The sequence below is a fragment of the Eptatretus burgeri genome, chromosome 1, assembly GCF_056783735.1.
Source record: "Eptatretus burgeri isolate ZD-2024b chromosome 1, Ebu_testis_v1, whole genome shotgun sequence".
Taxonomy (NCBI): domain Eukaryota; kingdom Metazoa; phylum Chordata; class Myxini; order Myxiniformes; family Myxinidae; genus Eptatretus; species Eptatretus burgeri.
This window is the reverse complement of record NC_140961.1, coordinates 125,156,148-125,181,130: the sequence shown is the minus strand read 5'-3', so window position 1 is coordinate 125,181,130 and position 24,983 is coordinate 125,156,148. Positions and strand designations below refer to the sequence as shown.

At 42.2% G+C, this 24,983-nt stretch overlaps 1 protein-coding gene across 1 annotated transcript in view; it reads left to right on the top strand.

The window, feature by feature from the left end:
• The window catches only part of LOC147035348 (vomeronasal type-2 receptor 1-like), a 36,715-nt gene extending 16,503 nt beyond the window's left edge, over window positions 1-20,212 (top strand). Inside the window, exons 6-10 of the mRNA XM_085866542.1 lie at window positions 14,626-14,844; window positions 18,485-18,608; window positions 19,522-19,640; window positions 19,722-19,911; window positions 20,178-20,212. Of these exons, the coding sequence (XP_085722668.1) occupies window positions 14,626-14,844; window positions 18,485-18,608; window positions 19,522-19,640; window positions 19,722-19,911; window positions 20,178-20,212 (687 nt within the window). The remainder of the gene's footprint in view (window positions 1-14,625; window positions 14,845-18,484; window positions 18,609-19,521; window positions 19,641-19,721; window positions 19,912-20,177) is intronic.
• Window positions 20,213-24,983: the final 4,771 nt, after the last annotated feature.

The following is a 24,983-nucleotide window of genomic DNA, read 5'->3' as shown; positions in this document are numbered from 1 at the left end:
GGATGGAGACAACATCTGAATTTTAAATATATTTTTTGCTGTTTTTGGACCACCCTAATATATGAAGACCACAAGGGGAAAACCAGAGATGTCAGGATAAGTCAATTTTGAAGAAACTGAAAAACAAAGTTTCAAGACTTTGGTGGACTGTTTAATAAATGTCATATAGATTTCTTTTCCAGTAAAAGGAAGAGTGATCATTGGCCGATCAAATTAAGCATGTAGCATTTGCCAAGCTTCTGTGTTATTTAATTTAAGAGCAAAGAACGAATCAATGTTGCAAACTGACATCACTGGTTATTCCCTTGTTTAATAATTGCCATGCAATTTTAACCCAGGATGTGTAGCAAATTCATGCTTGTTGGTTATTAGCATACATGACATGACTTTGGTGATCACAGATTATTTTTTTCAACATTAAACGGTCATTGTTTTATTTTTGTTTGATTGGTGTTCAGCGCCATACTCAAGGATATTTCGCTTATATGACGACGGATTCTCCATTTCTTACTCCGTACTACTTAATATAATGGAAAACCGGGAGGAAACCAAGGATAAACCACCCCCGCGATAGCCGAAGTCACCTCATGTGACTCCCTCATATACCTAAGCAGGTTGATTGGGTGGTGGGTACATCGAATGATGATGGGTACTCAGACGCGCTAACCATTAAGCCACGGCGTGGGTCCCATATAAGTCACAATAAAGGTTTGACCAGGCTTGAACCACGATATGCACCAACTAAGGAGCCCATGATATAACCAAATAGGCCATTGTCGTGCTCAGGGTTTATACTTTGAAAGTTTTACAACCTTTCATTTTTTTAGTTTCTCAACTCTGAATATTATGGTGGAACAGTTAACATGAATGAAAGGGAGATAACCAGGAGTAAAGTACTGACAACTCTGGGTTTCTACTTGTTCAGCTTTGACAACACTTGTTTTTTCATTGCACGGCTAAACTTTCTACCATATAAATTATGTGACACCCCTGGTTATTTGTTAAAGTAATATTGTGAGAGGAAACCTTATGTTGCCAACTATTGGCAGGTGCAATAACCCTGAAATTTATAAAAAGTGACATCACTGGTTTTCCCCTTGTGGTCTTCATATATCTATGAAGTATGATCACTCAAAGGTGGAATATTATATATATATATATATATATATATATATATATATATATATATAATTTTTTTTGCATATGTTCATAAATTTAATTAGAGTATTCCCGAAAATCCTAGACAGTGCAAATTATGACAAATCAGAAGATTTTCTGCATGATGTTTGGGAAGTAATTTTCAATTGCTCATTGGCACCCATTGGCGAAGGCTTGAACCCTTGCACCGGATCTGAAAGTTTAGAGAATGTTGAATCAGAGCTCACAGATGTTTCCCAGCTGCGGTATGGCTACAATGTCTACATGGCAGTATATGTAATTGCACATGCACTAAATAATCTCTACACATGTGTGCCTGGCCTTGGACCTTTTGAAAATGGATCGTGCACTGAAAAAGATAATTTCACAACTTGGCAAGTAAGTTTATCATTTTAAATATGAAGTAAGTATTGTGTTATAACTTCTGAACTTAATGAGATAATGAATTACAACTGACTAAATCTGTTCATACAGTACTTCTTTCATCACTCTCATACTCCAAATGCTATATCTCAAACACCAAGAATTACTACATTTGTTTGTTGAAAAAATTATTCCCTTTCCCTCTTTTTCTGAAAAAATGCACTGTTGAGTAGCAAGTGCAAATTCAGTAAATTTTGCATTTATTTCTCATGGGGCAGCCATGTCTTGTTCATGAGTGACAGAAACACAAGTGACATTACAAGCATTTCACACTGCCGTCATGCTGTTGAATGCAGTTTCTTCGAATTTAGGATAGGTCATATGGAGGCCTGTCAACAACTGAATGTGAAGGAACATTCAGCTCTTTCAGAAGAGGCCAGAGTTTAAAAACAGAAAAAAACAAAGGAGTTCCAAAAATACAGAAGAGGCTGTGAAAGAAACGATGTTTAATATTCATGTGTGGTGTAATATAATGAAAAAAAATGCAATGAGTGAGGTTTTTGATATGCAATAACTGAAGAACAACTAGATAAGTGTGTCAAGAACAATTTCAGTGTTATTCTTTCCTTGCTAAATGGTTCTTAAGTGGAATCTTTCTTTTTCTGCTCAGAGGGAATGAATCATTCAGAATGCAGGTTAATTTGAATTGTTGATTTGGATCTAAAATAAATATTGTTTAGTTTTGCTTAGGTAAAGCTTATATTGTTATCGAGATCCATAAAGTCATGGTTTCTCTTCTGCTTATCCTCTGCTGACATTCATGATCATATTTCTCCAAATTTCCTATCCTGCACTGCTTCCAAAAGGGTTGCAGCCTTTACACCATCCAAACAGCACATACAAGGTCTGCCTCTTCCTCCTCTTCTCTACTACTCCAGGCTTTCGTTTTCGACATGCATGATGTGTCCAAAGTATGACAGTTTTTGTTTCAGCATCAGTGCTTCTTATGTACATGGTGGTCTGATTTATTCGAGCACTGATTTATTTGTTATTCTTGCAGTTAATGGAATTTTTTACTTTCATCTCCAACACCACGTTTCAAAAAGTATCAGCCTTCTTCCTTTAACTCTTGTTCAATGTCCATGACTCACATCCATACATTGCAACTGGAAATACCAGACCATTCTCGAATCTCACCAAATATCAGATCTTTGTCGTATCACTTGGGTGTGACTTGGTGGGGAAGAGAGTTAGGAGTTGGGTACACTAGATTTGGAAGCTAACACAGACTTGAGGCATTCGGCCTTCTCACTAATGCAGTTGGCTGTGGTTCCATTTGAAGTGAGGGAAATGGATAGAAGGAAAGAGTACACCAGAAACAGACTTAACAAGGTGCTACCAGTTTTTGAGGAGGGAGACAAGTTTGAAAGTTCATTTTTCAGGTTGGACAGATGTTGGTTTCTGATTCTCCTGAGACCGGACACACACTTGTGCGGACTTTTTGGAATGCACTGAGATTGCCATTGTTCAGATTTACCTTCGAGGAAGAGAAGGCAAGTTCTTTCAGAGCAACTGTCTCAGCACAGGATTCAATGTACCATGGGTGGGAAGAAGGGAAGAATAACTGAAGACAAGATTGGATGAAGCTGTGCATAAGAGAGAGCAGGCTTCTGTCAGAGAATTCCCTGGCTGGGTTAATATTGGGGCAGTATATACGGGAGACCAGTCCTGAAGACAGATGACTGATTGCAGTTACTACCAATCTGCCTGAGTCAACTTCCTGACCCAACAGTATTGAGGCAGCTCTCTGAGAATACCCAAAAAGATGTTGACTCTCACAAGTATGTGATCAGAACAATCAATTTGAGCAAAGGAAGAACAGGAAAAATGAGTGAGAAAGTTTGTCATTACCAAGTCCTTTACTGTGGGGCAATGGCTGAATGAAGACGTACCAACACCCATCCCATTGGCAGAGAGAGACGTAAATCGATTTGTCACTGTCAGGGGACAGACAGTACAGTACACAGACAAACAATAGGTGGGAGCTGAGGTGGAAGTCACAGACAAAGGTACTCCTGGGGTGTTGTTGGTGTAAGAGCAGCACACTTAAAGTGAGAAATGGAGTTCTTCATGTAACCATGAGGATGCGGTTCAGGTATGTCAATCTGGGTGAGACAATAGCTGGAGAGAGACACAAAACAGTCAGGGATGGCCAATTGAAGGAAGGATTATTTGAAGCAGATAATGTCCATTTTATTAGCAGTGGTCAAGAGTAAGAGGACTGTGACATTGAAGAGGAGGCCTTGGATCATGGATGACCACCCAGTTAAGGATACAGGAGGAGGCACTGTTAGCAGGTTGCAGGAATGTGAAGTGAGGTGCAGGAGCTTTAGCAGGGGGTTGGGAATATGGAGAGTGTGTGTGAGAACTTGAAGAAAATGTGGAAGTATTTTGAGAGGGTGTGGAGTGGGGTGAGGGAGGAGGAAGCTCAGAGGGGGCAAGGTGGGAAGAAATCAGGAAATTCAGGCCAGCTCAGGTATGGGAGCATGCGCTGGAGCAGCGCCTCGCTGTGTCCACTTTCTGGCAGTTCTCCAGGGGCCTCCGTCTGGCCATCCCCCAGGCAGATGCCTGGCCCATCCCCATATCCTTGAGATGCTGATCAACATGCTGCAACAACGAGGCATGTGGACACACCGTTGGCCTCCTCCACTCACGAGGCTCCCTCGCTGAGAGAATCTGGTGAGCAAGATCAGCGTCAGGAAAAAGAGCCACATGTCCATACAGCCACAGCTGAGACTCATTCATTATGCAGATAATAAATCTCATTTGAGTCTCTCTCAGCAATCGCTTGTTGGACACAAAGTCCAATCAGCGATAGCCAAAGAATCTCTGAAGAGACCTGGCCCCAAAGGAATGAAGTCTCTGTCTCAGTTCCCTGGTCAGAGTCCAAGTCTCACAGCCATAGAGCAAGACTGGAAACACCAAGGACCTGAAGACTCAGACTTTCATCCTCCCGCACAGGTACCGGCAGCGCCACACTGCAAGATCCAGTGAATCTATGATTCCACAGGCCCGACCCAGACGTCTCTTGCCCTCTGCCTCACAGCGAATAGAGACATGAATATCACTGCCAAGGTAAGTAAATCTCTCTATGACATCAACATCCTCACCACAAACAGATACAGACAGGATAGCAGCATCAAATATGTCACTGAAAGCCTGGATCTGAGTTTTGACCCAGGAAACCTGTAATCCCAGCAGCTCCGACTCCTCATTCAGCACGTCGAGGGCCCCCAAAAGGATATCTAAAGTCTCCACAAAGATCACTCCATCATCTGCGCAATCAATGTCAGAGATCTTGACATTCCCAAATGATGCACTGCAGCTTTATCTCTCCTACATCCTCCACAGAATCCAGTCCATACAAGTGCTGAAAAGTGTCGGGGCCAGAATGCACCCCCGACAAACTTGATATGCAACTGGAAATAAGTCAGAGAAGGTATCACCACATCTTAGAGCACTCTTAGTACCAGAGTATAGTTCAAACATCAGTTTGATCAGTTTTGGTGGAACCCCGTGAAGACAAAAATTTCCTCCAGATGGCATTCCGATTCATTGAATCAAATGCTTTACAGAGATCAACAGAGGCTGAAAGCAGCCAATGCCGAAACTCTTGTCTGCGTTTGGTGAGGACCCAAAGAGCAAGGACACGGTCAATTGTTGACCTCTTTGATGTAAAGCCTGACTGCTCTGTATACTGTTGCTCAAACAGATGGTGGCAAACCCTATCAAGGATTATCCAAGCAAATATCTTGCCCGGCACTGAGAGCACTGTCACCCCTCGGTAGTTATTGCAGTCTTGGCAATCACCCTTCCCTGTCCAGAGAGGGACAACAAGTCCCCTCTTCCAGTCAGTTGGGATGATAGTACAGGCAAAATGTCGGATGACCTCATACAAATTGCAACAAAAGCAAACTCAACAGATTTTGATTCCTGGATATGTCCTCAGTGACAGAAAAAAAGTCCTAAGGGATCCTCCGGGGGAAAGTCCTGAAATCATGGAAATTCAATATGGCCGCCACCCGGCTTCAGGGAAAATGAGAAAATTGTAAAGATTGATATTTTAATTTGTAAATATATGTTTTTCTGCATTCTAATTGTTTCTAGTTATGGTCAGTATATTGTTATATAAGAACAATTATAAAAAAGTGAAATGTATTGAGGGTAAAATAAAAAATTATAGCTTTTTTTGTCGAAAAATGTCAATATTTTGTCCCGAAAAAAAAAACATTTACCTGATACTGATTTTGGCTCCTGGACAAAAAAAAGAAACGTTGAAGACACAAGATGAAATCAAGTCTATGGCAATACAATATAATTATGTAAATCATTGAAACATGACAAAATTCACAATTCCACTCGAGGCAATCACATCTGCCTGACGAAGGTTTCGAAATGAAAATGAAAATTCGCATTAAACTCAGAAACTGCATCCATTATAAACTTACTATACATGTTGAGAAAAATCAAGCGTATTAAAGTTAGAACTCGACATTGTCGTCATCATCCTCATCATTGTCACATGGAGTGTTTGTGCAGCCAGAGCCCCTGCAGTTTCCACAAGCTGGAGTGCACTCAATGTTGTGCTTCTTGCATGTGCATCTCATGTTGATACATTCAGCCTGGCAGTTGCACCTAATGACATGTAACATATTTTCAGGAGCTGGAGCTATTGATGTCTGAAGTGGCACAAAACCCTCGTCACACTTCTGCCAACCCCAGTCTGTCAGAAGAAGTTCATCTGCACATTCCTTCCATTCTTGGACTTGCAGAGACACGCGCAGGCTGTGATACTTTGCTGCTTCTGATGTTGGTGGTAACGTCTGTGGTTGCACGTGAGAGGAGCTCGAAGCCACCTTGTCCTAGTACCACTGATACCGGAGGGTGTCCAGGGTGTCAGTTGACTTTCCATTGTAGATTATCACCAATGTTTTTTTTCTCCTGCATCTGCCACATCACAGACGGAAGCTAGATATGTATCAAAAACCATGGCCTGCTCACGGAATGTGTTGTTTGCTTTGAACTTTTTGAGGGAAGCTCCCTTTCCAATCCCATGAAGACGAGATGTCGTGTCGCACCCAACAACTGCATGTAGAAACAGTATGTGCTTGCATATGTCTGTACCAATAATTTTATTTGTAGCCTTGATGTCCCAGATGCAAGGCTTCTTCGTGTTCCTCTTTGGCTAGGGACAAAAGAAGAGGTCATGGGATTCTAAGCTTGCATGGTAGCATAGGAGGACAAGGAGGTCTGTGTCATCACCAACTAACAGTGTTGGTGACAGTAGCAGACTGCACGGCCTTCAGTACAATCAGGAGATCAGCATCCCCTGAGGCATGGTGTGTCTCACAGTTCTTCTCCTGAAGCTCTTCACTCAACATAAAAATGAATCGCTGTTTATTCTGCCTGTTGGCAAGAAACTGTTCCTTCTTCATTGTGAGACGCATGTCAGCTGTAAATGTCACAGTAATGCCAGCATTCCCTTTAGACCGTCTCTGGTGTGTCATGTCCTTCGTGTTGGTACTCTCATAACCATCAAACACGACCATGGCATCTCCGTACTTCTTCGTTACATAATCAGTGTACTGGTGGCATATGTCTCTGTATGTAGATCCACGAGACCATGGAATACATTGAACAAGGGCCCCCCGATCCAAAACATACTGTTGCCCATCATTGGGGATATCGACTGGGACATCGGATCCAAGAAGATCCCAGATGGCATCAGCAAAGACTGGCTTGTGTGTTTCTCAGAGCTGAAGAGAGGAATCAAAGAGGGCTGGTGGATAGCTGCACAGTTCATATTTGAAGGCCGACTCCAGTTCTTCTTTTGTCTGTGCAACAGTGATCAGTCTCTGGAAGAGGAGTTGTGGGTCAACCTGGACTTACTCTCCATCAATTTTGACAGATGACTTCATGCCGAGGGTGACAACTTGGTCTTTCCTCTTAAATGTGTACTCGGCAGGTGTTTTCCCATCCATAGATTTCAATATTTTGGCTCCTACAGCATGTGCTGTATCGACATTGATGGTGGGGTGTGCATGAACTCTCGTGGCAATGTTCCTCAGACGTGGATCACTACTGAAGGGATTCCGTTCCTGTAAATACTGAAGAGCTGATAGTGTGTCCTTCCAGTCTCGAGATTGTCTTGCCTTGGTCATGTCCTTCTTCTGCTCTCCAGTGTTGTAGTTCACACCTGTGAGCTCCTGCATTGCCTGGTTTATTTCTGCACAGGCAGGCATTGATAGTAGCCATACCAGCCGCTGTTGCTCTGTCATTCCTCGCCCTCGTGTTAGCCCCCCGCTGGTCTTCAAACGTCTCATCAGAAATTGTTCGATGATCAGGTCAGATGAAAGACCTGCCCACAGGCGATCACTTCGTCGAACCACATGGAACCCCTCATCAAAACGTTGTTGGACATTGGGATGTTGAGTTTTGAGGTTGGACATCTGTTGCAGATTTGGCATACAGGTTGTGGCCCGAGGCTGCCAGGTAAGGCAGCATTTCCTGAATGGCCTGTCGATGTATTGCCCAGTTCCCAGTGCGCTCTGCCCGGATGTATTTGCGTAGAATGTCTTGCATGTCCATATACTGAACCCAGAGCGCTGAAGTTCGAGAATATATCTTTGCAGACTCGGCATGCTTCTGAAGGTGGTCTTTGATTTGTTTCAAGATATCAGACTTGCATAGTTCTTCCACAGACAGTGTCCCAGCAATCAGCTTCTCATAGAGGGTACAAGCTTCGTTGAAGTCTGGATTATTGCTTAGATCTGTATGCTGGTCATGTAGCGGTCTTTGCAGCTGCTTCGGCTAAGTCCGGATCTTCATTCCCATTGCCGTCTGATTTTTCAGGTAGGCATGGTAGAGGCGTATTGAGCACATTTGTCAACAGCAAGGCAATGAGGGCTGCATCAACAATTAGGTGTGCACGAACTGCGCAGAAAATGGCCTTGCCACTAAACATATGAATCACTGCATTGAGGGCATATATCAACTCCATCAGTTCTTGAAGCCCGGATGACACCATCAGGTGTCCAATACATCCGAGGAAACTCATCTCTGCGTAGAAGCCGCCCAAGCATACGACAATCCCTTTCAGATCACTTCCCATAGGCCCGAGTTGATGATCATGAGGGCCTTCCACCAGAGGGGCTGATCAATGGTGATTACTGGAGTGACACCGTGGCGTCGTGCATGTTCACTGACAAACATCAGGGTCGAGTATATGCATGTGCTGTCAATATTGCATGTGCTAACAAATTAATATTGGGTGTTAATTCTTTCACCAGAGGATAGTACTAATGTCCCTGTATCTGGAAATATATAGTATGTATGCCTGGGGATAAATATATTCTTACATGAACAAACTTTCTCAAGTCAAAATATTTTTTCGGGAAAAATATTGACATTTTTGGACAAAAAAAAGCTATAATTTTTTTTATTTTACCCTCAATACATTTCACTTTTTAAAAATTATTCTTGTATATCAATATACTGACCATAATTAGAAACAATTAGAATGCAGAAAAACATATATTTACATCGTAAAATATCAATCTTTACAATTTTCTCATTTTCCCCGAAGCCGGGTGGCGGCCATATTGGATTTCCATGATTTCAGGACTTTTTTCTGTCACTGAGGACATATCCAGGAATCAAAATCTGTTGAGTTTGCTTTTGTTGCAATTTGTGGGAGGTTGACTAAATATTTCTGCTAAAATGTCTGTACTATGATGCCTGTGTTCCTGGCAGAACACAGAACTGCATGCAATAACACAAGTACAGCATATCCGCCAGCCTCAAGAAGTTCAGCATGGATGCCACAGATCCATGGAGCTTTACCCCCATTTCATTCAGTTCACCGCAGCCTGTATTTCCACAAACAAAAGTGGACCGCAGTTGATTGAAGGGTCGGCAATCGGGATTGCAACACCCCTAACATCCATCTTGACAGCTGGTGGATCAGCATAGTACAGCCAATCAAAGTAACTAGCCCAGCGGGCCTTCACTTCGGACTCCTCTGTCGAGAACCCACAACCCTCTACTCCAACTGCTGTACACCGAGGGACGGGCTCTACTCGGAGGAACGCAATGCGTGAATTCCCCTGGAAGCATGACGAGAATCACTTGACCACAGGTGATGCTCTACCCCCTTACAGATTTCTTGCACATTGGCCTCCTTGTCCACCCTTAGTGCACTTACAGTTTTATGCATCACCTCCCTGAACAGCTCAGCTCTGCCATTCAGTCTGGCCCTGCGACTCTGGTCAATGGTATCCAGAGTCCCTTGAGAGACAACATTCTTCTTCACCCAATGGGGAGTTCCAAGACACTACCGGCAAAATCAAGGAAAGTGGTCTTGAAGACACTCCACAACTCTTCAAAATCCCCCAAAGCACTCAGACCCCCAAATCTCCACTCAGCCTGTTCACAAACTCCTCAGCTACCCTCTCATCATTGAGCTTGCCAACATCCAGCCGAGGCTTGGACGGTACCATTCTCCTAGATTTAAGCTGCAACTTCAGAATTGCTACAACAAGCCTGTGGTCAGTATTGAGGAACGCAGCACTCCTGGAACATCCTCCAGCAACTATCAACAAGCACTTGGTCAATCTCCTTTGCCACACCACAAGTGTTGGAATGACAAGTCCAGCGATGAGCTTGTTGGCACTAAAACCATTAACAAACCACCCAAAGTCCATGACTTGTTGTAAAGTCAAGGAACTTAGTGCTATTCTGGTTCACAGTTCCAGTCCCATGGGGACCAACACATGTCTCGTAACCATCGCTATCAATTCCAGTCGATGCATTTCAATCTACCAAGATGAGAAGAGTATCTCGCCTGGGGCACTGATCAACCACAGATTCGATGAGAAGAGTATGCCATAGACTATGCCATAGATGGCATAGAATGCATCCTTCATGGTGAGAGCACTCACCTCAGTCGGAGCATAAACAGAGACTAGGGAAATGACATCCAAGGAGTGACGAATCCTTCATCTCATAATATGCTCGTTGTCCAGTGTTACTTCAATTGTCAATGGAGTCAGCTTATTGGACACAGCTACAGCAACTCCGTGGGCAGGGTAACCAGCAGAGCAACCAGACCAATAGTTGGTGTCACCACCCGCCATGATCTCGCTGCAATCCAGTCTCCGAACCTCAGAGAGGGCTGCAATACCGATGTCCAAACGCTTGATCTCAGATGATAACAGAGACAGGTGATCATCCTCTCTTTGGGATAGGACATTCTAATATGGACTACTTGCACTTACACAAGGGAAGAGAAGAAGGTATTAATTTTGTGTGAAAGTGAAATTCATATTCCATTACGTTTCATAGAAAAACCAGAAACTTAGAGGTGCCTGAAATAATGATAAAGAAACACTCATATCTTCTTCAAAAGAGGTTACATCTCTCCTTTCAAATGGAATGATCCCACATTGTTTAGTCTGCCTTAAACTGGGCCATGTGTGGAGGACCAGTCTCATGAAAATACATGAATGCCCAAAATGTCGACTGGCCAAAGTAGTGGTCAAATCTTGGCGATGTTGAAGTCGTCTTTTCCACAGACTTTACAAGCAATGTCCCATACATAATGGTATTGTCCCATTCATAAAATTTTAAAATTGCTTGTGAACGAATTATGTACTTATACAGTTAAGCTAGAAATACAGGATATATGACCAACACATGATGGATTAGAACTTCTGAAAATAGCATTAAAATTTTTGGAGCTTTTAGTGTAATCCTAGAAAATCCATGTAAAATTGTTATGTATGGGGACATCGCTTATTAAGATCAGGCCTAATTTGCACAATTAATGAAGTGAACAATTTTTATTGTGTAGTAAAAAAGGGCATGGTAGATTATTCATATCAACCGAAAAAAATTGTTTGGTTAAATTTACTACAGCACGATTTCAAATTGTCCCATACATAACACCTAATTTGCACATATGTAAATTAATTTAGTGATTTCACACCTTAAACCACTTTGCCATTTTCTTTGAAAGATTAATCAAATTTCACATTCAGACATGAAAATCTCATTTAAATTAGAGCTGTGGCATGAATATAAAATTCTGCCATCTGAGGGGACCTTTTCTTGGACTTGCCCTGAAAGTAACCTTTGCAGACTGGACCTCTCATGATCCCCAATTCAGATACCTAATGACAACTATCATGAGAGTGATGATATGAGGGGTTATTGACTGCATGGAGGAAATTTGTACTGGAAGTATGGAGGGACTGTCGATGGGCCAAGCTTTTGTGAGTTTCACAAGTTTGAGAAAGAAACTGTGTGAAGAAGAGGAAAAGCTCAGAGTGAAAAAGAACGACACCTTGGATGTTCTTGACAGAGAGATATGGCAAATAAAGCATTTTTTTATTATTGCTTAAATCTTTTGACGTAAGAAGAAAGTTAAGGCCCGGTCACACCTTGACGTTTTAGCCAACGTATGCCGATTTTTGATTTTTTTTTCTAAAACGCTGGCACACGTTGAATACGTTATGGGTAAGTTTTGATAACATTGAGAGCACGCTGGCATATGTCGTAGTACGTTGCCATACGTCGTTGTACGTTGGCTTTAAACGTTGTACTTTTCGGTTGTCCTCAAAAATTTTCATGCTTGAAATTTCACGACGTATGCCGGCGTATGACTCACACGTTCCGCTACGCTGGCCACAAGTTGTAGGCACGGTCTGCGATCGTTGACAGACGTCAACACATGCTACTTGTAAGTTAATCATAAGTTGAGACATGCCGAGGTAATGTTTAGCGTACCCGAAACTTATTTCTAACCTATGATTAACGTGTTGTTGGCACGTTACGCGATCGTTGCCACACGTCGACAGACGTTACTTTTAAGTTACTCATAGGCTGAAAGACGTCGGTATAATGGATCGTCCTTGCGTCAGCGTCCACGGCAACGGCCAGGACACTTATTTGCAGCATTCTTCAAACTTTTCTTCGGCATGACGAGGATGTTCACACTTCGATGTCTAGCTTGGCTATGATTCCAATTGTCCATCGGCAGCGTCTATTTAAAATAGTCGAGTTTGAGCGTTTTAACACGTTCAGAAGAAACGCTTCAAATTTCAAAACCCCAGCGTCAAAAAAAACAAACAAAAAAAAAAACAAAGGCGAGTGACAGCAATTTAAATCGTTCATTGTAAACAATGAAACTAGATGAGTGGTACCGTCTAAAAGTCGTTGAGTGTAAAAAAAATCCAATTGTTGAGCGCAAGAGTCTACTTTCAATAGTGGAGATGCAGCCATTTAAATCGTTGAGTGGCAGCCTATGAACCTACCCGTGGCCACGCGGACGCAAGGACGATCCATCATAACCCACACCCTCCCCCTCACACCCACCTACTACTGCCAACATGAACAAACTACTACTAATACTAATACCAATACCGATACTGATACTGTTACTATTACTGCTGACATGGACATCGACTCAAAAAGGACTCGAAAACACTGTTGGGTTCCCCTTTTATGAACACCAATTTTATATACCAATTCCCAAAACCGCTGGGAACACGTCTTTATATGGCAGTTGTGAGCTAGAAACACGTTAATTTTTTTTTTTTTTTGTCGACCGGAAGACGTCATTGGAATACGTCTACATACGTCGATGTGTGTTGGGACTATGTAAAGAATTGGTTCAAAGCACGTCAAACATAAGTTAGAAATAAGTTTCGCGTAAAAAAGACATTACCGCGACGTGTTTCGACTTATGAGTAGCTTATAAGTAGCCTTTGTGGACGTGTGTAAGCGTCCACATATCGTGTGTAAAACTTATCCTCATCGCATGCGAACGTGTGTCATACGCCGAGTACGTCGCAAAATTTTGAACATGTTCAAAAATTCTTGACGTACTCTACTTACTATGACTTATGATAGCGTATTTAGCGTTCTACTCGCGCATACCAAACTTACCCATACCGTATTCGACGTGCCCCAACGTTTTAGACACACTTTTTGTTACGTCGGCATACGCTGGCAAGATCGCCAAGGTGTGACCGCGATTTTGACCCTTCCATTTCTACGGCAGTTATGATTTGAATCGTTGTGCGTCAGCCTTTTAATAGGCTACGTCACGACATCGTCGGCGATGCGTGCAACGCGCTATGCCTGAGTTAGACTATCGTTGGGCATCGGTTGTGTAGGCCAACAACAGGTTCAGCATTCGTTGGTATAAGTTATCTATAACACAACGAAACGTTCTGTGTCCGTTACCAATGCGTTATACATAAGACCAAGTCGCTATGAATACGTCCGAATCTTTAAAAAAAAACATCAAAAGTTCAACGTAAGCCAGCGTTTTACATAAATTTTAACACGTTGCCATCGCTGGCTAAAACGTCAAGGTGTGACCGGGCCTTTAGTTCAATTAAGAGGTATTGAGAATGGAAGGGATAAATTATAATTAAAGAACCTAATAAATTTAAAACAAAGAGGGGAAAATGAAATAATCTTGAGGAACCTGAAAGGAGAACAGTTAAGATAAAGAAAGTTGAACGAGGTACGTTTCAGAACAGAGACAGAATAAGCATGTTCACCAGCTGAGGTTTTGGGGAGTAGTCCATACACGAAGAGGGACACAAATTTGACACTACACCACAACAAGGTATGGTAAAATATGGAAAATTGGACAGAAACACAATCAACAACACAGTAATGAAATGATAACAGAAAGACACAACAGAACTGGTCTGCAAAGCTTTGCTTTGATGAATTGCAGGTAAGCCGCTTGGGCAAATGTCCAACATGCTCAGACCCAGACCACAAGTCAAAATGTGACATCGAAGAAAAAATCTTGATGAAATACAGAGCCTTCATCCACACCATAATGGTGGAAGTGGAAGGAAGTCTTTAAACCCCATTATGTATTTTTTTTTTTTTTATTTCAATGAAGATCAATCCTTTCTAATTTATTGCAGGATAACAGCAAGTGAATGGCAAGGAATATCAATCCTTGCCATTCACTTGCACAATAACTTTCCATTCACTCTTACACTGTATTCTGCTTTGTAGCTCCTGTTCTTTCTCAAAAATGTGCGATTTGTAAACAATCTGGGGAAAGTACAAGAGTTTGATGAGAATGGAGATCCCCCTTTTCAGTATGAGCTTGTGAATTCAAAGCTGGGCAGTGATGGTAAGATTCATTTCCAAGTTGTGGGAACATTTGATTCTGAAGGGAAAGGTCTGTTGGTCAAAAACAGTGCTATTTGGTGGAACAGCAAGAAACAAGAGGTGATGATTTCTTGTGTTGGGCTCTTCCGGTTCCAGTTTGGTGGATTGAGCACTCCTTACAGAAGAATGCAATGTCCTTTTCTGTATGTTTTTTTTATCATTATTTTGTACAAGGTGTGGTGCATTTGGTATTGCTCAAGGTTGCATTTGTGTCCAATGCAGATTAATGGATAATTGTATTGTTTTATTTGGAAGCTTGCATTTAAAGCATACTTGTTTTAACAGCGAGTCCAGCATTTGTTCCTTTTCTTTAAATAAGTAAGGTCATGGAAATACAGTTGGAAAGTGTCAATAAAAAGCAAGTTATTAGTAGAATAGAGGACGATTATAAACAACTAGCAGAGGTACCTGCACCTTATGTGGAAGGAATTTAGAGTTTAGAAAAGGAGAATCATGCACAATGTAAAATTCCAATTAATTGATCACATATAATTTTCAGGCAATACTATAACAACAATGTAATGACTAATACAATATATACAATATTTAATATAAAATAACAGGCAAACAGCCAATAATTGGATACAATAAGGCAAGACTACCCAAAATAACGACTGCAGTGCTCTGGATAGACAACATTTCGAGCCTGGTTGCTGGGTGCCAGAATTGTGAGCTTGGCGATATAGATAAGACGATGATTTGTAATACTCCCTACCACTGGGTGGTGCTGTATGAAACACATTTACATAGAGAGAATTGGGGTTGATCCCTGCACCCTGAACATCCTATTTGTTTTGAACATCCTGAACATCCTACCAGTTGGTTTGAAAATGTTTTCTTGCATCTCCATTTGTCAAAAGGATTCCAATGGAATGTGATATGATGGGGTTACTTCCGGTGGGGCCGATTCTATTGTTCGGCAGACAGAAAATACAAATATATATATATATATATATATATATATATATATATATATATATATATATATATATATATATATATGTCGTGTCAAAAGGGAGGGTTTGACATAGTAATGTGTCCCATTTCTCAATTCTCAAAGTCGCAATATTCGCTCGCTTACGCTCACTCATATTTCTCCTTTTCAAACTGGAACACATTACTGCATCAAACACCTCCCTTTTGACACTACTCCCCTGCAGGGGGGGGGGGGGGCTGGGCTTCGCCTTCCTTTCACATGATCATTTATTTAACCAAATTGAGTAGTCAAATAGAGATCCTGTGAATATTTGTGTTTTACTTTATTTATAACTGAATTTATTCATCAATTCAAAAAAAAGTCGGCGGTAGCCCGTTAAAACACCCAACCTCATTTAAAAATAATTAATACTTCAACTTTAAACCCATAAGGTAATGTATTTATTCCATCACTCATTATATATCTTTTATCATCAGATGTTAGAGCTTTCTTTCCAACAATCTCTGAGAAAATTTCATGTTTATAATTTCGAATAAGATTCATCTCTCTATAAACATCCTTTCTCTTCCATATGCATTCAAGGTAATGTTGAAAGTTCATGGTCTCTTTTAATACACTCTTCTTTAGACCCTTAAGTGTCTTTGTTGAGCAGAGATTAAATGACAAACATCTCTTAAATATCACGTACACAAAAGTACATGGATAGATGATAGGTCATGGACATTGCTCATTTAAATATCCACCGTATTTAACCTTGTCAGAGGGGTGGGGGACAAAAACGAGGGAAGAGATACGTTAAAGGCACAGGGAAAAGTGTTGTGTCGACGTAATGCGATTTGTATAGACCTATTATTAAATCCGTTGCTCTTTTCATGTTTTCTCACTTTAATGTTAGCCTGCTGAATGGATGGCAGCCTGCTGAAGTCAGTATATGCAACAATTCCATAGACATTTGGAGATTTCTTGGAAGGGTAGTCAATGAATATTACAAAAAAGAATTTGAACATAAAGTAGCCAAAACTATTTGTGTGTCATGGTGTCACGGTTCATAGGTCTTTGAGAAAACGGGAGAAGTAACGGTTGAAATAACATATTGTTGTGGGCCGGGGGTCAGTGGTGAGAACGACCGCCAGGTGGGGGAGGTTATGCCATCTCCCACCATACTCCCCGGAATTGTAGGCCGTCACTCAGATAACTCCGCGAGCCGGCGGGTCGTCGAACCGACCGTGGTTGCCAATATCTAAACCGCGTAGCGTAGGGTCTATTTGTCTCTAACCAATTTACCAAATTTACTACGCGATTTCGACTACTGGAGAAACCACGCCCTCGGCACCTTTTGCTCGAACCGGGTCACTCTACCGACTGTGGTGGAGTTCCAACTACCAACTACCAACTCCGGTTCGGGTGCAGCCAAGCAGAAACTGCCAAAGCCGTGCCAGCTGGAATGAAACCCCACTTATACTCAGACCCGGACCATGCTGGACCAATGTAAGAAGGGACAGAAATGGACTGGGCACATTTCTAGTAAATTTATTAACAGTAAAATATAGACAAAGACAAGACTTGGCGTGAAAATGCAAGCAGGGAAATATTTACAAAAAGTAAAAACACTTAAACAATTCTACTTATAGACGGGCCCACACGCAGACACACACACAAAAAGAAAAGAAACCCGAGTCTTTATTTGATGCTGGCAGCCGTGAAGAGAGACAAGTTAGGGGTCAGAGTTCATTGGTACTTGGTCGCCGAAGGAAAAGGAGTACTCTGTAATGCGGCACCTGCCAACAGGTCGTCGGTTTGGTCCGTCGCACATGTGGGACTCGTGGCGGCGCTTGCCTGGCGAACAGTCAGGGTCAAAACAGCCCAGAACTCCCCGCAACAGCCACCGCGAAACAGAACCGACCACCTTCAGCCTCCGCGAACAAACTCGGCCAGACCCAGCCACCGTTAACAAACTGACTGCTCGTAACCGCTGCCCGTGACCACTGCTCGTAACCACACATGAACTCTCATCCACAGAACTCCTCTCGCCGTAAAGAACGAACCAGACTGCTCACAGCCACCATGAACAAAAACTGCCTGACCCAACCACCGTGAAAACTCCTGGTCCAACCACAGTGAAAAAACTCCTTACTCGGAGAGTCTCGGAGATACATCTCCTCCCACCATGCGGAGGGGCTCTTGGCAAAAAACGCCTCGCTGTCCGACCCTCATTGGACAGGGTCCTACGGCCCACCTTTCTGGGGCGGAGCATTGACCCCTGCTGGGAAACCCCAACCGCTCTTTCCACACGGGGTCAAACTTGATGAGTAACAGTATAACTCTGCAAAGGTACGTTGGTGATGCAGCCGGTTGGCGGTGGATCGTGACGGTCCGAGGGGTCATGCAGATGGCTTGTTGGTTGTTAGATGTAAAGATTTAATAACCTAACTAAAAGTAATCGCACCGCACGTTTTTGATTCTCCCACTAGACAAAAGGAAAGGGATCTGACTACACATGTACTTAACGGGATAACTGACTTTTGGGACCTGTATGTTGAATGCAAATGGTTTCCAGATCCGTAACAACATAAACCTGCCCTTTTATTATGACTCGTTCAAACCCAGTTTTTAACACTACCCCCTTTCCATCTCTCACTCCCTCTTCTCTGCCCTCTCTGAATTTGCTTCGACATACATGATTTGCACTCTGTGATGTTGCATTATGTGATAATATTTTTTTTGAAGTTTTTCAATGACCAATAAAATCTTTATGTTTTCAAGGTGCCGCTGTCTCTGTGCAGTGCCCTGTGTGCACCTGGGACACGCAAGATTGCACGTGTAGGAGAGCCAGTATGTTGTTTTGACTGCATCCTCTGCTCTGATGGAACGTTTACAAACACATCAGGTGTGTACATGCAATAACATAAATAATCTGAAATGAGTAACTACCCATCATGAACAAAATTGGCACTGTTAAAGATGGATATAGACAAAACGAGAGATAATGTGGATGTTGCAGCAAGTGTTTAATGAGTTTATTCCACTTTCCATGACTATCAATCATAAATTTGCCATATGCACAGCGTATGTTATTTGGAGGTAACAGCTGTCAATAATAATATACAGCTCTATAACGTTCAATCATGATAAACAATACTCGCAGATATTGTGGATGGAAGGCAATATTATGAATCCAAATTTTAATTTTTTTTTTTAAATAGAAATGCGTTTCATTAACAGCAGTTAGCATAAATGGTATAAAAATAATTGTGCTTGCTAGTAGGATAGCTCTGACATAGTTTACTTGCCTTAAATGAGCATTCTAATCTGGGTTCGATTCTGAACCAGACGATAAACTCTCTCCCTGGTATTTCACTGGTCAGTCATTGCATCATTGAGTGCACCAGCTATTGGGTGGATGTCATGCTTCAAGCCCATCCACCAGCAATATCTGGTAGATACTAATGATCCCAAAGTGTTTTTTGACAATCAGGAGGTGAATGTTATTGCCGAATCCCGGATCAAATACCAAATTCCTGCTTAAAACTATAGGAACACTGCAGCAAACCTTTCAATATTATATTAACTGTACAGTTTGATTAATTTGTTGTTTTTTAACAATTTGAATAAACAGTTATGATGGTAATAAGATTATATTGTTTTAAGGAGCTCATGACATAAAATGATCCAGAAAACAAATTTCTATAATAACTTGTGTTTTCACAAAATGTCTGAAGATCCAAGTTTTCAAAAAAAATGTTTATTTTCTCCTTTTCCACAACCCTCTTTCACAACTGATGGTAAAACTTTTTGAAAAGATTCTCTGGACTGTCCTCACTGTCCGATGTACTTTTGGTCAAATGAGCAGCACAGTGATTGTGTAATTATGTTGATGGAGCACTTATCATATTCCGACCCACTGGGTCTGACTCTCTTGGTAATTCTTATTCTGAGTGTTGTCATAATTGGAATTATCATGTCATTCATATTTTTACACCAAAAGTATTTTCAAATGCAGATGAGAAACGTTTCCTTAAACATCGTACTGCTTGTTGCTCTCATCGGATGTGTCGGTGTAAGCGTTTTATTTCTGGGAAGACCAACAGACTTTGTGTGCCAAGTGCGAATGGCTCTGATGCTAACTTTCCTCACTCTTCGCATGGTTTGCCTACTTGCTATGACTGTCGAAGACATCACCAACTTTCCAGGTATTTCTTCATGGAGTAAGTTTACTGCTACTCTGGTAATAGAGCTCAGGAAAGAATGAGCAAAATGAAGGCTAAATGTTTGAAATAAAAATTTAATTCAGTATTTTGGAAATGCAACAAAAAGCAAATTAAACGAGAACGGCACTCGGTGGAGCACATAGTCTCACCTCGTGCACTCATTCTGAACAAAAATACCATCATTAACTGAACATGCTACCATTATGGTCCATATACCTGTATCATCCATGCATCCTATTATGTCGCAGACATTGCCATTATCCATAGCTTTATTGATTACTAAGATAGTTAACAACCACTTTGTGCAAATTACGGCTAAATTGTGTTAATGAAGATGAAAAACTTTTCAAACAATATTCCCTATGGATAGTCGATCATATGTATGAAGTTTCACATCAATCCATTAAGCGGTTCTGGAGAAGAAGATTTTTAATGTTTTTATTTTCAATCCAATATGGCCACCAGACCATGTGACTGACCATCATAAATTTAATTCTACACTCACATCAGGTTCGAGAACAAATATATATAAAATTTCAGATTTTTCAGATAAGGATTTTGATTCATCCAATTGAGGCTGTAATTTCAATGAAATCATTGCGATTACCCGATATACTCCATGGGGAGTTGATGACATATGCCAAGTTTCCATTCTTTTGTGGAGCAGTTTCAGAGAAGATTTCCAAAGTTTTCCATTTAATTGAATGTGGCTGCCATATCATGTGACCTATGATGTCAGTGTTAAGAATATAATGTTCTCCATGAGGAGTACCTCCAATGTTTAAAGTTTCACATCAATCTGACAAGCTGTTGCAGAGAAAAAAATTTAAAACAAAAATATATTGACATGGACACACAGACAAACAGACACACAGACAGACAGACAGACACACAGACAGACAGACAGACAGACAGACAGACAGGGAAGTTGAAATAGTTTCACAACCACTTTGGGCTGAACGACAACTGAAATCGCTTTCATTGATATTGTTACGAATCTGGAAACCATGCGAACTCAACATTCAGGTCCCAAAGTTAGTTATCCCGTCCTTTTGTTTAGTTGGAGGATTAAATGTGTGTGTTGTGATGGCGAGTTAGGTTATTACATCTCATCTTATATCTATCACCCCATCTGCACGACCCAACCAGCCTTCATGCTCCATCACTGCCCGTTAGCCGCTGGTACCTTGATTCGCCAAGAGGGGTTCCGGTCCTCGGGCCCACAAACGATAGTTTTTGTACGGTGGGCCTTTCAGGGCAGACCATCTTGCTCTGTGCGAGCGAGGCTGCGTGGAGAATACGGGGTCTCCTTGCAAGGGCCACGGCTCCGTCCCGGTAGGGTGCGGCCGTAGGCCAATGAGGGATGGACAGCGAGATGATTCTCGCCAAGGCCCCTCCCCGTGGTGGGAGGAGATATATCTCGAAGACTCGGAGGGTGGGTCTGTTGGCATTGGCGCTGGGAGAGTTTGTTTGCGGTGGCGGAGCGGCAGAGTTTGTGTCACAGTGGCTGCACGGAAAAGAGGATTTGTCGGCACGTGCACGGACAGGAGTCTGAAAAGGAGTGGTGGTCGGGACGTGCACAGAGAGGAGCCTACCAAGAGTCGTGTTTAGCGCTGAGTCGGGTGGTGTGAGGAAGGAAGGAGTCGTGGTCGGGACATGCATGGAGAGGAGTTTGAGAGCTCTGACGATTTGCCACGCAAGTTCCATCACGAGCCATGAGCATGGCACGAACTCCCGGACCGTGCCACGATGACCATTAGCCACGTGATGTGCCGCATTACCGAGCACGCTTTCCTGCGACGACAGGTACCCATAAACTCTGACCCCCAGCTCGTCTATCCTCACGACTGCGAGGGATCAAATAAAGACTCTGGGGTTTCTTTTCATTTTGTGTGTGTGTCATCTTTAAGTAGGGCTCTATTACCAGAGTAGCAGTAAACTTACTCCATGAAGAAATACCTGGAAAGTTGGTGATGTCTTCGACAGTCATAGCAAGTAGGCGTGTGGGCCCATCTTTAAGTAGAATTGTATAAGTGTTTTTGTATCATTGTAAATTCCTGCATATTCCTTCAAGTCTCGCCTCTTCTGTCTTTTGATTTTGCTGTAAATAAATTTATTAGAAATGAACCTAGTCTGTTTTCGTCCCTCCTTATATTGGTCCAGCATGGTTCGTATCCGAGTTTAGACAGGGTTTCACCCCCGGTAATCGGTACATCGTAGCCGGGACGTCCTGGGCAGGCCCGCTCGACTGCATCTGAGCCAGAGTTGGTTGGTGGAAGTCGATACTCTTCCGTAGCTGGTAGAGTGATCCGGTTCGGCCAGACGTTCCGAGGGCGTGAATCCCCGGTAGCCAAGGCCTCGTAGTTACTTAGGTGTATTGGATCGAGACAATTAACCCGACGCCACGCAGTAGAGATATTGGCGTTTCACGGTCGATTAATCGACTCACCGGCTCATAGAGTTATCCAAGCGACGGCCTACAATTCCGGGGAGTCTGGTGGGAGACGGTGAAAACTTCCCCACCGAGCGGTCGTTCTCGCCACCAACCCCCGGCCAACAATATTGAATAAAAAAAAAAATTTTAATTTCTAAAAATACAAAGATACCTGAGAAATTTCATAATGTACCTGAGTCGAGCATATTATATGTGCTTTGCGACAGATAAGGGGTTACAACTGGAAATAAAGTTGATCGTCTCAATTTACTCTTTGTGCCATGTATTTGCAAGAAGGATTAGTAAACAGTCTAAAATATGCTGCACCTTTGGGCTCATGTATTACACATTTGGGTTTTTGTTTACTTGTCATGAGCCAAACTCATGGGTGTGCTGGGACCACACAGATGCAGAATGAAGTGCTGTTTTTTTCTGTTAAGCTTGCAAAAGTAAGAAATTGAAGATACCAATGTAGGTTAAACTTAAATTAATAGACAGATTATGCTTGATAAATTTATAGACAATTTGTGCTGTATCAACCTACGAACACAGTTGCTAGATATCTAGCAAGTGATATCGACCCATCACAAGCTCACATGCCCTTGAGAATCTCTCAATATTATAACTTGCACATAAGAACACAAAATCACAGATCAGTTTTGCTGAATAACTCTGCAAATTACATTTTCATGGATGGAAAATGATGTAATAATACATGCTTTGAGATAGATAAAGGAGCAAGTCCTTTCTTCATGACATTTCTACTCTTGGAGCACAAATCACAACAAATTAACATGTGATGCAATTTGTAGTCAAGCACCAAAGTGGTGACCTTTTCTCCATGAAAGAATATAAGGTGAAGAGGTTTGTTCAGAGTATGAATAGATAATCTTGACAGTCGCACATTCCTGGGGGAATATTGTCATGCACAGGGGTTTAGCCCCTACCTGGATGGATGGCCAAACAGTTCTCCCTTGGAGGTCCACAGCTGAGATTCTTGGAGATTAATGCACACTGGGGGAAAGAAATGGCGATAATGGGCGGAGGCACACGGGTTGTACTCGACCTACAACAGATACATGGACACAAGCAAATGAAATTATATTAAATGGATAATATAATTATGTTAAGCAAATATGTACAATGATAATAATTCAAATTACAATAATGAAAGAAAAACGTGAGATAAACTAAATCTAAATCTAATTGAGGTGCCACCACGCAAACTTAAATACACGCAATGGGACAGATAAAATAAAGGAAATTCCCTCCTTTATCCCGGCACTTAGCTGTATGCCCAGAGATGGGCTTCTCAAGCTTGAAGGTCACCAAACCGCTTTGTCACTGCATGGAACAATGCACTCAAAATGGCGCCCAGTTACTCTTTGAGTGGGAAGACATACAGGAGGTAATTTGGAGACGCCACTTGGCGTCAAGGCTCAGGAACCACCACGCGGCTTCCTAGTCGATCGTGCTTCCCAATCCCGCTCTCTCCGTTCTCTTGCTGGGACGTGCTCTGGTTTCTCTGATCACCTCCCTCACACCAAACTCCACTCATGCGTTCGCTCCTCGCTACGAGCAGCTTCCCCATCCCTCTCTGATCGCCTGCCTCCTCTCTGTTCTTCTTCTTCCTCCTCCTCACAAACACACACTCTTCATGGCTCAGCTGAACAGTCAATGGCTAGCGCTTTGTCCAGCATGCCGCAAATTTATACAGCATGAGCACGAGAATCGTGCAGCCTTCACCGTGCCAAGAGGAGAGCAAAGCGAGATCCTCTGTGGAGCCATGTTCCTCCCTCCACTGCTGGTTTAACCCTCACTCTGCACTCATGCGTTCCTTTCTCGCTATGATCTCTTTCTCCCATCATATCTGATCTGCTGCCTCCTCACTTCTTTTTCCTCTGCCTACCTGTCACGTCACGCCCACCAATCATCAGCCTTGGCGGCATGACTTCACTTGCCGTCACCCTTGGAGGCAGTGCTTCTTTCTACTTGGTCACGCAGCTCTGTTGTAATGGCTGTTGCCGTTACAAAAGCGTAATTATATCATCTCTGATTTGCAATACAAAATCATAGGGAAAAGTCACAGGTGGGCAATTACATTCTTGGGGACCTTATTCTTAATCCCCATCTAATTAGCACTACACCACCCACCATGTGGTGACAAGTAACACTTAAGCTCAGTTTCCCCACTTTATTACATCAATATGTCTCCTACACGTCCACAGGTTGAGAAACTCTATACGATCCTATCTCTCTTATGAAATCCCTTCATCTTCCCCACAAACATAACCATACCTTTAAAAAGATAACAATTTAAACCTCGGTAACTTCACGAGTTGTAAGTACTGCTAATCAGCATATGTGAGACTGCTTTTTCAGCAGAGCCAACATGACCACCACCATATAACTATTCAACACACCAGGCTTTGTACGGTGGGCCTTTCAAGGCAGATGCTTGATTCCAAGGCTTGATCATAACACATGTGATCGGGCAATTACATGTTATTGCTCGAATGGCAGAGTATGTATATCTGATATTTTTCCACCTTTCTGGCCAGGTGCTTGCATGATTTAGCGGTGAAAAGCACCAATTGCCAGCATTATAACATTCTAAGTG